The sequence below is a fragment of the Stegodyphus dumicola genome, chromosome 8 (genome assembly GCF_044657685.1).
Source record: "Stegodyphus dumicola isolate Sdum_Otavi_A_Nest chromosome 8, ASM4465768v1".
Classification (NCBI taxonomy): Eukaryota; Metazoa; Arthropoda; class Arachnida; order Araneae; family Eresidae; genus Stegodyphus; species Stegodyphus dumicola.
This window is the reverse complement of record NC_140775.1, coordinates 154,469,933-154,486,148: the sequence shown is the minus strand read 5'-3', so window position 1 is coordinate 154,486,148 and position 16,216 is coordinate 154,469,933. Positions and strand designations below refer to the sequence as shown.

General features: G+C 32.0%; 1 protein-coding gene across 1 annotated transcript in view; it reads left to right on the top strand.

The window, feature by feature from the left end:
* The window catches only part of LOC118190440 (uncharacterized), a 58,215-nt gene that overhangs the window by 31,609 nt on the left and 10,390 nt on the right, over positions 1-16,216 (top strand). The window contains exons 5-6 of the mRNA XM_035361147.2: positions 9,067-9,357; positions 13,508-13,577. Coding sequence (XP_035217038.1) covers positions 9,067-9,357; positions 13,508-13,577 — 361 coding nt within the window. The remainder of the gene's footprint in view (positions 1-9,066; positions 9,358-13,507; positions 13,578-16,216) is intronic.

Below are 16,216 nucleotides of genomic sequence, written 5' to 3'. Positions count from 1 at the left end.
GTTCTATGTAGTCTCGCGTTATCGTCCTGTAAGATGAACTCGGGGCCCACTGCACCCCGGAAAAGGCGAACATAGGGCTCCAAGGTCTCATCCCTATACCTCGCATCAGTCAAAGAGATGAAGAGGTGTGCAACCATTAAACATGATGCCTGCCCAGACCATTACACCGCCACCGCTATAATTGATTTTGCGAATATTGGAGGGTAGGTAGCGAGTCCTTGGCTCTCTCCATATGAAAGTATGCCGAGATTCGGTGTTTAGGACTCGTCGGTAAATAGAAAGGTTGCCCATTGCTCCGTACTCCAATCACTATGTTTTCTGCACCGTGCTAATCGGACTCTCCTGTCCGCAGACGTGAGCGGGATGCAAACAGACAAAATGAGGGAGTTATCTGCTAGAAGACGAGTTCTAGCAGATAACTCCCTCATTCAGTCTTTTGGAAACAGTCACCCTTGTTACACATGTTCCTGTGGCTGCATACAGGTCCCGAAAGAGCTGAGAAGCTGTAGCTCCTCTGTTACGCCTCACTAAAATGGACAAATAGCGATCTTCTCTGGCCATCCTGGCTCTTGGACAACCTTGCCCAGGCTTTCTCTCGATGGATCCAGTATCCTGGAACTGTTTCCATAGGTTACACATGATGCTGAGCATTAAATTAAACTCTCTGCAAATCTGGACTTGCGATTGGCCTGCCTCTAGCCTCCCCACAATTCGTCACCTCATTCCATCATCTAAACTCTGGTGGTTACTCATTTTTACTGTTCAGATGTGAGTTTAACCAGTTGCTGCAAGATAACACCAAGAAATTCGCCGAGGTGTGCTAAAAAAACTACTGGTAACTTTTATTTATATAGGCTATGTGCTAAATACAATATATGATATAACTGAAACTATAAAGATAAGATTTACTCGATAAATCAAACCAAACAACTCGGAAATATTTTCTGCATACTCTCTGTCTCAGTGTAGTGCTAAATGCATACTAACAAAGGTAAAGTGACCACACGTCCCGATTTTTGGAGAACTGTCCCGCATCCCGCCAATTTTTAAAAATGTCCCGCTTTTTAGAAAACATCTGCATTTCTTTTTTTAAATGTACTGTGAAATATATTACCTATTATTTATTAATTATTATAGTGAATGTAAAAAATAAAAATAAACTAAATTAGGCAATGTAATGAGTTAGATTTACTCGGTGGTGTTCGATCATTGTCGTTACGTCTCGTCAAGGAATATGCATTGTCAACGGAGGAACAGTTAGCATTAGCTGAAGGACTATTTGCTTTTCACACCATAAACCACAATCAAAGTTTCAGATCAATTGATTGTATGTCGCAAATGATCAAAACACTGTACGACAAAAAATTTCCATGTGCAAGGGAAAAAACGGAAGCAATTATTTATAATGTTTTTTCACCATATTTGTTTTCACAATTGCAGAAAGAATTAGATAAATACACATTTATGTTCTTATATTATGATGCTTCTAATCATAAAGATTTAAAATTATTTCCCAGAATTGTTAGACTTTTTGATACAGAAACAGGAATTAAAATTAGAATATTAGATTTTGTTTCATCACCAGGTGAAACTTCATAAATAATTTTTGATTCAGTAAGTACTATTTAAAAAAAGAATAATTTGAACAATAAAATATTATTGACTATTGTGAGGATAACACTAACGCAAATTTTGATGGAAAAGCTAGAAGAAGCATCAATAATGTTTTTACGAAACTTATTGAACATTTGAACCAAAATATTATTGCAGTAGGTTGTGCAGCGCACATTCTACACAATACTATTCAAACAGCATCTGACTTACTTTCAGTGGATGTTGAAAATGTTATTGCAAAAACTTGTTCGTATTTTTATATATATGCTGTGCGTGTCTAAATTTTGAAAGATTTTTGTGAAAGCGCAGAAATCGAATATTAAGGAATTATTGGTTACAGCAAAACAAGATGGCTCTTTTACCAGCTGTAGAAAATATTTTAAAAATATACGAATCATTAAAATCGTACTTTTTATCACAAGATAAATGTCCAAGAATATTGCAGCTCTTTTTTGAAAATGACACATCACAAATTTGGCTTCAATTCATCCACAACCAAGCTACATCATTTTACAATGCTGTGAAAATTATTGAAGGGGACAAAATTTCAATTACGGAAGTGTCAAATGAAATCAATAATTTAAAAACAAAATTGCGAGAAAGAGTTGATAACGATTATGTTCCTTTAGTTATTCGAAAGGACATCACTAGGTTGGAAGAACAAGGTGCCATTAAACGACCAGATTTTCTGAAAGAAGTCTGCTTGGGCTATCTTGAAGAACAGTCAGTTCAGTTTGAGAATATTAAAAACTTTCATCGAGGGACTTTAAAAAAGGAGATTTTATGGGAATATGTGGACAATTTTTTTTAATATATTAGTAACCATTCTGTAAAAATGATATTTTTGATGAGGTGTCATTGGTAAAAAGATACGTTATTACTGATGAAAAAATTAAATGTTGAATGTCTGCAAATGTGGAAGCAGACAAGAAATGGACGGAGTTATTCCTTCATTTTAAACAGAGTAATATTCCTTATGAAAATATTTTGAAAATTGGTGAACACACGCTCCCTCTTCCAGGAACAAATGCTGCAAAAGCAACGTGTTTTTTCTAGTATCAATAAAATATGGACAATTGAAAAAACTTTATTTAACAGATTTAAAACTTTAAAATATGTATTAAGCCTAAAATCAGGGTTCGTACGATCCTTAAGAGTCCTTAATTTTTTTTTAAAATCGATTTTTGGTCTTTAAAAGTCCTTAATTTTGGCCAAAATCAGTAGAAGGTCCTTAAGTTTAATCATCTGAAATTTCTCTCTGTTTTTACGACTGCCATTTTGAGTGTGAATTAGCATGTAATTGTCTCAGATTATTCAAAATTCTCAGAATATGCATCAGTTTTCTCTATAAAATTAATTTTACCGTTTTTCCTTCCCCCCTTTTTTTTCAAAATATTTCTGGCTATTTGCTGTTACAGAATTGGTTGGGATAATTTTTCTTTAATATTTTTGACATTGCAGCAGTTTAGAAGGCAAGATTTATAGACCCACGATTCTAGAAGATTCCAGAAAAATGTGACAAAAGGGAAAATGTCTCCATGGTATTAATACATAATTTCTTACTTTTTGGAGAACTTATTAATACATAATTTCTTACTTTTCTGGAAGAACGATGGAAACATAATATTTGAATGTTTTACTCCTGATACTAGAATCTTTTTTCTTAACATGTTTATCTTCCCTTTATTTTCTCTACTTTTCACTAGACAAAAGCATGGAAAATATCAAAAATGCTTCTAATCTTATCACTTGGGCAGGCATTATAGAAAGAGATTTTTTTATTAATAAGGAAATTGAAAACATACAATTTAAAAGATTCATCTAATATGCATTGTACACAGAGCTGGTGCTATGCATTTTCCCACCTGATGCAATCTTTGTGTATCCTAAATTCTGCTGTCTAGTGCCTATCTAAATTCTGCTTCCAATGCCTGCCCTAAATTCCAAAAGTTTTGCCATTTCTAGATTTTGTTATTCTGTGTGTCACTAAATTCTAAAAATTCTGCCACACCAACTCTGTAACCGGCCTTTATCATATATATTTCATATTTCTTCTGAATGTTCATAATACTAAAGAAATAAAATTAGCCGCTTTTTCTGAATATTCTGAATGCATTTAGTGTTTTTTAGAATAACAGAAATCCTTAATTAAATCCAAAAATTATAAAATTAAAAGGAAACACGCTGAAGAAAGAAACCGAATATATAAAGAAAATTATTCTTCAAAGATATGTGCAGTTATTATGCAAATTACCCGATTGTTTATCATTTCAGCCTTTACTATAGCTTCCCATTTCTGTTTCCTCATATGATAGGGTTACTGTGCTAGATTTATAAGGTATTTTTCCCACTTCCCTAGCGTGCTTTCGTGGTGTAACGGTAGCACGCTGGGCAGGTATTCCAGAGGTCCGTGGTTCGATTCCCGGCGAAGGCGGTTGCATATTTTTCATCTTTTCTGCTTCCAAGTAACCTAATGGCTCTACGAGTGGATAAAACCGAACTAAAAGGGTTGTGGATGATGATTCTCCGCACCCAGGATTTGGCGATTAGGTTCCCTAAAACTTTAGTCGTTCTTTAAAAAGGGGAGTATATAAGGTATTTCTCCCACTTCCCTAGCGTGCCTTCGTGGTGTAACGGTAGCACGCTGGGCCAGTATTCCAGAGGTCCATGGTTCGATTCCCGGCGAAGGCAGTTGCATATTTTTCATCTTTTCTGCTTCCGAAAATCCTAATGACTCTACAGATTAAATTAAAATTAAATTATATTATCTTTGACCATAGTCCACGTTTTTAGTCTGAATTTGATTTTTCTTGTTTAATTATTTCACCGTGACCTGTAATTGACTTTGGTAGCATCAGAACATGCCTTTATGTTCTAAGTTCTTTGTCTGATATTGTAGTTACTTTCAGATACAGTGATAATTTACTTCACGTCTATCGGGGGTAGGCTGGGATTATTTAACTTTTACCAAGTCAAGTAAACCCTCATAGGTACATTGTGGAGAGGTTGACAAGTTAGGAGATAAAGCACACAGAAACTAGCGAGAACATTGGTTTGCATATTGAGACAAATTTCTAATTATTGTCAAAAAAGATCGATAATTAAAGAGAAGGAAATCGATATAAACTATGTTTGGGAAGGTTTGTAGAGACATATGTATTTTTGAAAGCAGGAAAGATTTAAAAATTAACAACGCTTCGCCGGGAATCGAACAGCGAATCTCTGGAATACCGCTACTAGTGTGCAAACCACTACACCACGAAGGGTCGCCAAGAAGGTGGGAGAAATACCTTATATACTCCCCCTTTTAAAGGGTGACTGGGGATTTTAGGGGATCCAATCGCCAAATCCTCTGTGTGGAGAACCATCATCCAACACCCATCAAGTAAAACTTATTCTTTGCATCTACTGAGACTTATAATATATATGAAACAACTTATCACCTCTGGTGCTTTAATGGCTTATTGGAACCTTAAAGTATATATTAACTGGGTTACAACTGCTGGAACTCTACACAAAGCTATGACATTAACTGCATTAAGCAGAGCTTGACTAACTTTCAACGCTTGCCAACCGTGCCTACATCAGGCCTTTCAGATTTGTTCCAATCAGCAGGTCTCTCTATAGACAAGCAGCAGAGGGACATGTTATGAATCATGCTTGATTATGATCTCACTTCTCATTTTAACCTATGCCGTTTCACATAAAATCTCCTTACTATTTGCTAAACCTCTAGACTGACCAAGTATGTGACAAAATGAAACATTAAAATAAAAAAAAAAAAAAAAAAATTCAGCATAAAGCTAACTATTAGTAAAACGTAAATGTCACTTATCTTCTTTTAAATATGTCCAACTATTATAAGTGTAAAATATTTAATGCTACTTGATAAACTGCATTAAGTTTATTTTATTCTCAAACTTATTAATAATTATGTTAGTTAATTCATGTTTAATAATAATGCATACTACTTAAGGATCTATTTTATTTTTAGGATGGTATTACAAAAGTGAAATTCAGGCATAGAATAATATTTTTAATTGAATTTATTCAGTTTCCATTTGCTCATAGGTCCTTAATTTTTTTCATTAATGGTCCTTAATCTGTTAACTGGGTATGACGAAATTTTTCGTCATGCTGGGAAGAATATTTCAATGGGCATGACGAAATTTTTCTTGCATTTTTTTGCAATCTGTCACTTGACCGTTGTTCAAGAAAAATCGATCAATGGAAACACTTGTCCGCTCATAAATTGTTATAACACTCCTAATTTGCACAACTTAATTTCATTTTAGTCTGCATTTCAGTATTTTACATATTAGTAATAACTTGTTGATTTGAGTAATTGTTAGTTTTTTATAAATATGGCTAAAATTATTGTGAAGCAGAAAATATTTTTGAATTGTCTGAAAGTGACGATGAAATATTGCCCGGGAGGTTTGGTAAACGACGTCGAATTCTAAGAATAAGTACCAGTTTGGAAGAAAGCGATAACGACTTCTTTACTGATGGTCCGGACATTGAATCAAAGGATGATGATGTTATAGACCAAAATACTCAACCGACATCAGCTGAATGGAAATGTGAAAGAATATTGCGATCGCCTTTCCCGTTTTTATCTCAATCTAGACTTACATTTGAAGGACCTGAAGAAAAGGATTGCCTTTTTTATTTCGAGAAATTTATCAATGAAAATTTTGTAGAGCTTATTGTGGAACAATTAAACAAATATGCCGGACAGTTTTTTGAAAAAAATACTTCCATGAAACCGCGTTCAAGATGTCTCTCGTGGGTTGACACAGATGACCGAGAGATGAGAGTATTTATTTTTTTTAATAATTTTGCAAGGAATAATAGGAAAACCTTCTTATCAGCTTTATTTCACAAAGCGAGAAAGTCTGGAGACTCCATTTTTTTATAAAACTATCAGAAAACTTTCAGATTTAAAAAAAAAAGTCTCTTTCATAGGTAGTCAGAAAAGTCATAGTCAGAAAAAAGACTTTCATAGTCAGAAACTTTCATAGTCAGAAAAAAGAGTCTCTTTTGCTATGAAAAGGAAGACTGTCTTGAAAACAGTACATTCCATCGAAAAGAAGTCGATTTGGTGTTAAATTGTATAAGATATGTGAAAGTAAATCCGGATACATAAGTGGTGTCATTATATATACAAGTAAAGACACGCAGTATGGTTCGAACTATCCAGAAGAACAGGGACCAAATCGTATTGTTCTTGAATTGTGCCACGATTTGTTGGATAAGGGATATACGCTATATCTCGATAATTGGTATACTAGTACTGATCTAGCTGAGAAGACGTGCAGAAGAAAAACTGATGTTGTAGGAACAATGCGAAAAAATAGAAAGGGAATACCATCTGATATCAAAAATTGTGTTTTGAAAAAAGATAAACATATTGCTAGGTACAGAGACAAAATAATGATTATGAAGTGGAAAGACAAAAAGGATGTAATTATATTGTGTACTATGCACAACAATAAATTTGTAGAAATAGAAAAACGAAGGAAAACTATATCAAAACCGGAAGTTATCTCTGACTACAACAAAAATATGGGAGGAGTTGATCTTGCTGATGGACAAATGAAAACTTATGAAATCGCTAGAAACCAAGTAAAAAAGTATTACTATAAGATATTTTTACATGCACTAGACATGGTGTGTTTGAATGCATATCTTTTGTACAAGAAAGATAGCCGTCACCTAGATAGGCTTCATTTCCGTATCGAAACTGTAGAAAAAGGTGTTGAAAAATATAGAGACGGATCGCAGTTGCCATCTACTAGTACAGGACGATCATCTTTGACACCAAAACCATCTCGACTCTTTGAAAGACATTTTTCAGACTATATACCATCTGACTCCTCAAGAGTAAATGTAACGAGGAGATGCAAATTATGCTATTCCAAAGGTCTTAGGAAAGAATCGAGATTTTGGTGTCCCTACTGCCAGTGTTGCTTTGTGTATGCCGCATTACTTTAGGGAATATCATACGAAATAATTATTTAAATTCGTTCAATTAATTTGTTTTTCCAGATTAAAAATGTTTAATTTTAATATTTAATATCATTAAATATTTTAAAACGATTTTCTTTTATTTATTCCTTGCGATGTGCTGAAATTACTGCAAAGGAAAAAGTCCCCATCGTGAACGATTTTACTGAAAGCTTATTCCCCAGTTAACAGGTTAAAAGTCCTTAAAAGTACTTAATTTCCGTGTGCAGAAATGTGTACGAACCCTGTAAAATATAATTTGACCAATTCATGTGAGAAATTTCATGACATTTTATTAAATGATCCAAGTCTATTGCAAAGTATTCACTCGGATAAAACATATGACCATGAAAGAAAATCATAATTTTTTTAAATAAAATATTAAATTAATTAAAAATAATAATATTCAAATTATTGTTTTTACAAATATTTTTATAGTTACCAATAGTTAATAATAAATATATTTTTGTATATTTATAGACAAGTATATGAATGTATGTAATAAAACACATTTTTTTGAATTATTGGTCTGCTTTAGTAACTAAATTATAATTCTCATTTCATTCCATTTGTCCCGCTTTGTCTCAATGAAAATGTGGTCACTTTAAACAAAGGAATAGGTCAAATAAATTGACATTACAGAAAAAAGAGTGTACTTTTTTGTGTTTGATGTATTGTATTACCCTTTTGCACATTATTGTGGATTTTGTCGTTTATTTTTGCAAGTAAAAAAGTAGCAATTTTATGCATGCATTGCAAATTATTTCATAATGTTTTATATTCAAACACTGAAAGTTTAAATTAAATATAATAAAAGTTTAAAGAGATGTAAACTCATTTATGAGTGAATGATAAACACCCTGTTAAAAAAAATATGTTGCCCTTAGGGTAAGTTAGGAGAAAAACATCCAGTTTTTAATGCATTGCCACTGATGTGGCAATTTAGACAACAAAAGTTGGATTACTATACGTTGAAACTTTTCAGAAAAATTCATGGCATGTTACTTTATGAAGTTTAAATTGTGCAAATTTCATCCCCCTCCCCCTAGGGATCTTCAGCATAGTTTCTCTCATTAAACTGTATTTGATTTGAATTTTGTTCATCTATTGTAGACATTTACAGTACATTTTATGAAGGTTATGCCATGGTTGAATCATTAAATATTGTATTCAGTTTTGATTAAGTTGCTAAAAAATTTTATTAGAATAATGTGAATTAAATATGTAGGAATGATTTAAGATTTTCCATTTTCTCTAGTTCATATTTCAGAATTCACAGAAATGGAATAATCGAGAGCTGAAAGTTCATTCTGAATATCTTTAAATCCTTATTGTTAGATTAAAATTATTTTTAAAGATTTCCTCTTATTGATTTAATTCTTGAAATATGCTCAAAAATATCTAAAATTTGCCTAATAACTTTCACATTTAATTGTATTTTAGATCAATTTATCACAAATAGAGGAAGAAAAAAATAATTTCAAAGAATTAAATGATGTCCTTTTGGACCAGAGAGAAGCATGGAACAAAGAACAAAATGAATATCAGAAAACTAAATTAACATTACAGGAGAAAATAAAAGCAGCTGAAGAATTAGAAGCAAGACTTCAGGAGAAGATAAACAAATATGACAGTCGTCTTGCAGTAATGGAACGAGAGCATCAAGAAGAAATTTCAAAATTGCAGTTGCAAATATTTGGGCTAACAAAATCTGGGTGTCATAAGGAAAATAAGGTATGTAGTCCAAGGTTAAGTTTAAATTTTATATGTGCATATATATACAATGTTGGATTCTATTATTAAAATTATTTTATGCAATTTTTCAAGTCAATTTGTTGAGATTTAAGATGAATTAAGACTTGTAAATGCTCTTCATGATATTTGATTCGCTCAATTTAAATTTACACTCATGTCCATAAATTAAGGATAATGCAAAACTGCATTCCTGACTGCATTCAAGCAACTGTGAAGAACCCAGTTAGTGTTATGATTTGGTCATGCATGTCAGCAGATGGTATTGGTCGCCTTCATGTCATCAATGGGACACTGAATGCCAGAAAATACATTGGCGCTATTCTAGAACCAAAATTTCTACCTTCCATCAGAGATCTCTTTTCCAATAATGCTTCGTTTATTTTTCAGCAGGATTCTGCTCCTTGCCACACGGCCAAAATATCGAAAGAGTGGTTTCGTACAAAGAGCATTAAATTGTTGTCATGGCCAGGAAACAGTCCTGACCTCAATCCTATCGAAAATTTGTGGCACCGTTTCAAAACTCTTGTCCGAATGAGGCGCCCATCAAAAAATAGGGAACTAATTGAGGCTATAATTATTTCCTGGCATCATGTAATAATGAAAGAAGAGCTTAAAGCTCTTGTCAGCTCAATGAAACGTCAATGTGAAGCTGTAATCAAAAATAAAGGGTACCATACTAAGTACTGATAACTCACTGCAATCATCACTATCTAATGTATATCGATAACTATTATTGTTTAACTTTTTTTGTACTGCAAATACAGTCAAAATACTGCAAATACAGTCAAAAGTCACATTATGGGTGTCCAAATTAACGACTTTTGACTGTATTTGCAGATTGCAAATACAGTCAAAAGTCGTTAGAGCGCGTAAGACCTTTGCGGCTGCTAATATGTTTGTGCGCATGCGCGTTTAATGTGTAACGGAGGTATAAGCTGAGCTAAAATTATCTAATTCAATTAATGTTGCAGATTGCGTTGTTCCTTAATCTTCGAATTGGATCCGGCTTATTATTTTTTGCAGACTATTAGAGCAATTTCATAAAAGTAAGCTTGAACTTTCGATTATGTCAAATAGAATTTCCGATATATATTTACTAATATGTAATTTGTATCTACAAAGCGAAAGTATGTTTTGAAATCCGTAATCTGTTTATCAATTTCACGCCGCGGATTGGAAGTTGATCTGTCAGCACTATCCTTATCTTCAGAGCAAATGTTTTTATTTTATTTGGCTTATAATTCCTTACTAAGTGTAGTATTTCATCTCGATGTACTCCGTGTTTGATATGATTTAAATCAAGTTCCTCGTCATTATAATTCGCTTCCGATAGTGAAGAAAGTGACCCAGAGGTTATTGAAAACGAAAACATTTCGATTGACAAATTAGTCGGTATTCTCAACACAGCAATTATAGGACTTGAACAGCGGAACTTTGTAACTAAACAAGAAATTATGTCTGTTTAATAGAATTATAGAGAAAGTATTATCACATGAAACGAAGCAACTTACATTGAAGGAAATGTTTAATAAAGTAAACAAATAAATATTAAGCTTTTTCTGTTTGTAAATTTTGATACCCTTTAGATCATAATTGTTCTTTATTTCATAAATTACGGTTTCATATTTTTAATTTTGTAATTTCTGCATGCCATCTTACCAGATTTAAATTGATGATCTATAATCCGGAAAAATCGATAATCCGGAATCGCCGAAGTCCTGACGAGTCCGGATTAACGACTTTTGACTGTAATTGAATTTTGTGTTTTGTATTGAATTCAGTAATAAATTCTCTTTAAAATGATATATACAAGTTTGCATTTTGTGAAACGTAATGTTTTCTATAAGCATACAATGTTAAAAAACATAAAAATTTCCAAAAGTGTCCACAATTTTGGTCACTACTGTGTATTGAAATGGTAGAAACTTAAATATTCATTTTATGATTTATGCAGTTTCAAATATCTGTTTTTATATTTTAGTTCATAATGTATCTAAATTGTACATTAAAAAAAAATATTTAAAAAAAAGGGGGGAAATTAAAAATGAGGGAAAAAATAAAACAAAACAAAAAAACGTACAAGGATTCAGATTTCATTGTTGCACCAAAGGATTTAGTAAATTTTTCTTTTATGCTATTGCAGAGCTTGCAGTTCATTTACTCACTTTTTTGGGGGGGGGGGTCTTTATAACTTTATTATAAAACATCACTTTATTTCCACTTATACCATATAAAATGCAAGAGCAGAATCACAAAATTTTTATAGCAGAGTATTTTTAGAATTCCCAATAGAGTTAATTGGTATCATCCTTCTTTTTTTTAGGGGGGGGAAGAGAAAGGCTATTATTCTCAAACCTTACTTTTGCTCTCCATTTCACTTTTCAAATAATGAATGTTTAAAATAGTTGCTATTAAAAAGAAGGAAATATATGCTTTTACTTAATTCAACCAGGGTTATTTCACGGGCCCAGCTGATAAGTAATAAAAGAAATAAAGAACTACGTTTTTTGCTTTTAAATCGCTTAGTTTGTCAATCAGTAACAGGTAGATTAAACTAAAAATAAAAATTAAATATCCTACATTATACCAAATAGCAAAAACTAGCACATGGATGATAAAAATATTTTATAGGAGATAGCTTTTAGATCTGGTAAAGTTTATAATGTTGCGGTACACTTTTTTCTTATATATTCTCTATATTATTTCTTTAAAAATAATACATGGTGGCAACATTTGAAAAGTGATATAGACAAAAAGGTGAGATTTGCATGCTCAAAGAGTGTTTCCTTATAAATTAGAATGTGAATTTTTGAGGTTTTCTTGAACTAAACTCACAGAATTCCTCTGTTGAATACCTAGAGAATCCTCATATTTATTGTGTATTTTTATGAATATTAGTTTTTCATTAGATGATTACTTTTGAATCTATTGCAAGAATTTTAATGGATTTAAAGGCGTGCATTGGCTGATCCGACTCTTGTATTTAAATGAAGCAGCATGAAACAGCATTAAGTATAAAAATATAATTTATTTCACTCACAGAAACAAAATTCGTACCAGCAGCACCTACCAAAGAGATTCTGGACATAAAACATAACATTTAATGTGCACTTCTTGCTGATTGACTGATGCCGTGCATGTCTTGTTGGTATGGATGAAATGCTGCAGAGTGTGCCCCAGTTAGGATTACAAATAATAAATATTCACAATATATACAGAAAATGATGATATGACACAAAATTAGGAAGGAATTATACAGGAAATGAAGTGCAATGTAATAAAGATATATACATAGCCTTTGATGCAGTAGAAACATCTGCATAATACAAAATGTTAAATATACTGCAAGTCTGTACTCAAACAGTGTAGTCTGGAACTAAATGCTTGGGAAATTGGAACTTACGCCAACTCTTAGTGGTAGACATTTGATTGAAACATCATGGGGAGTGAGCTGAAACCTGAAGATGTAAAGACAGAAGATGAGTAATGTCATCTGGAAGGTGGTAAGCAGGTTTTACATGATCAATTGAAACTGTACTAGATTTCCATTCAGATCAATAATAAAATTCTTATAATTTCTTTCAATGACTAAATGAGGTCCAGAATTCTCTACATATACACATTCAATATAAATAAGTTTGTTCATTGCAAGGAATGTAAACAAATATGTGCCAAGGTGCATTTAAGCTGAAGATCATTGTTAGAAATGTTATTAATCGTTTTTTAAACATGCTAGCCATATACACTAAAAATTAATCAAAAAAGACAAAACTGCAGATTCGTGATAGTGTTCATTATAAACAGCAGAGTGTCAATGCATCTACAGAAAATGCTAAATAAGCTCAATAATAAAAAATTTGCTTCTCTATTTAAAAAAATTGGATTATAAATTGTGTGTATTTTTATTAAAAAGTTTATCAATATATTTATATAAGAGAAGTTGCTGTTAAATTTAATATGCTGAATTTTCTGAAAATTGAATTTTTATACTTCTCCATCTAAAAATTACAGGCATTTATAATTTTAAGCAGTTGCATAATAATTCATAATTTTAAGCATTGCATATATTACTAAAATTCTACTGTATATAAAGTATTCTGTTACTTAGTGTTTCTGTTTTGGTTATTAGGCAGGAGAGATGGTCCCCACAGAAAGGTCTCTTAAGACACGAAATATACTGAAATGTCTTAAACAAACAGGTAGGCATTGATTTTTATTTTGTAGAATGTATCATTTCTTTACATATTAATGTTAATTCTTCAATTAATTTTGTTTATTTTTGCTTTAAGTCTGTCTTATTTGTACACAAGTGCTCCCCTTTTGTAGAAACTGTACCTTTATTTTCTCTCAGTTTAGTTTTATTATATGATTAACTGCCTATATAACCATATTTTAATTACATGTTAGGTATAAATGTTATGCTATATATTCAAGAACTCTATGTTAATACTGATTTAAATATAAAACAAATTTTGTCAAATCTTGTATCTATACATTTTTAGATATTTCGTAATTGTGTTGATAAATGAATTTAATGAAATATTGCTAATATTAAAATGCCAGAAATATCACTGGTTACTAATACACAAATCAATTAAAACAATAGATATAATGGTGATGAGAAGCATAATAGTTGTACCTCCACTTAAATACCCAAAACAAATGCAAGCAACATGCGAGGCAAACATGTAGTCACATTTGAAGAAAGAGTAAATATAGCTAATTTTGATACTAGACACATTTTACTAATAAACAGAATATAAGCCATTCTAGCACTGACATATCAACAACCTTAGGGTTCTCAGGAGCAACCATATCTAGTGTATTGCAATCTCATGCAGGTACCAGTGACTAGGAAAGAAATGACATAGCAGAAATTGAAGTCACCAGTTTTCATCTCAAAGCAGAAATATCACCAGAGAAGAATTTCTAAGCACAAGAAGAAAAACTGACTTTAATCTAGATAATTCAGTGTTAATTTCTTTTAATTTGGAATATTACTGTCTTCTTTCTGGGCAGATGTGACCACAAAAGATAAAAATATGGATATTCATAGAATGGGTTACACAAAGCATGTGTAACAATGGTTACAGCTAATGGGTGGTTAAATATTTAGAAAGATAAAATACATAAGTAAGGAAGATTTTTGGAAACTTACTCAGAAAAAACAATTTGAGAAGCACATTGTTCAAAATGTATCCCAGTGTCAAAAAAGGTAGCATTTATATCTACTCTTGTTTTGGATCTATATACTTATATGAATCAGCTTTTCACATTTAATGTTCACGATTCATGCTTCTCTGCTTACCAATTTCCATATAGAAGATTCATTACCATAATCTTTGTCTGAATATACCAGATTATGAACATTTGGTTGCAGACTTGCCATTAATGATAATAAAGTAATTTGCATATATTCTTACAACTTTTGGTAAGTTCATAATAATATTCTACAGTAGTCAGTCAGATACTGTTTCTGATTGCCAGGCTGATTCTATTAGAGATTCTGAAAGTCGTTTTGATATGGGACACATTAGGTTTCTTAGTATACCTAAAAAGTTTTTTTAATTGCTAACCAGGTATTTATCAATTTGTCATTTGTTTCGGCTGGATATTTTGCCATCTTATTAGGTCATTATCAGCCTGAGCTGAAGGAATATTCACACAACTTTCAGAACATGTAATCATATCCTACGTTCCTGATTTTAAATAATTTAAATCTTTCTAAGTTTCTCTTCAGGAAAAGATCCATGAATACTGGCCATTTTTCCATTTTGAGAATCTAGGGTTTTTTTTATTATTTTTTCATAAATATTTAAATGCACAATACATTATGACTTCTTCAAAAACAAATGATGATATTCTCAAATCATGTAGAAAAGGAAGGAATACAAAGCAACTAGAAGACAAAATGCCTGTTGTTAAAGACAGCAAATCGATGTTTAAAAAAAATGATTCTAATTGAAAATAGAGCAATATGAGGCCATAAATAAAGGCAGCATAAAGTGTAGACATGCTAATAAGTCGATCAATTAGAATTAATGATATTATTATCTTTTTATAAGAACTTATTTATATTTCCTATGAAATACAACATCCATTTCTATTGTTCCTTTTTAACACATTTATGATAAATTTTGTGTATGGATAACAGATTATTTGTGAAAATAAAAGCTGATTATTTTGATAAAGCTTATGAGTGGCTATTGGCCTTGAACAAAGCTCAGATCGTGTAACTTTATGAGTGTTAGCGAAAAAACAGGATATTGGGGTATTTAGTTTTTTAATTTAATACAGTCAAAAGTCGTTAATTCGGAATGATCTATAATCCGGACCTCAAAACTAAAAACTTTCTGCGCATGCGCCGCGTTGAGACATGCGCATAGGCGTTTACGCGTGCGCGTAAGACCGTTTACGACTGCGCATATGAGTTTGCGCAAGTGCAGAATACGTTTTCGCGTGCGCGTTTTATGTATAATGGACGTATAAGCAAAAATTATCTAATTATCTATTTCAGTTAATGTTGATGATTGCGTTGTTCCTTAATTTTCGAATTGGATCCGGCTTATTATTTTTTGCAGACTGTAAGAGCAATTTTATAAAAGTAAGCTTAAACTTTCGATTATATCAAATAGAATTTCCGATATATATTTGTTAATATGTAAAGGATCTAAAGCGAAAGTATGTTTTGAAATCTGAAATCTGTTTATCAATTTCACGCTGCTCGGCGGGGGGGAACGCCGCGCCGCGGCGGGCGCGTAATGAATTGGAAGTTGATTTGTCAGCACTATCCTTATCTTCAGCGCAGATGTTTTTATTTGGCTTATAATTCCTTACC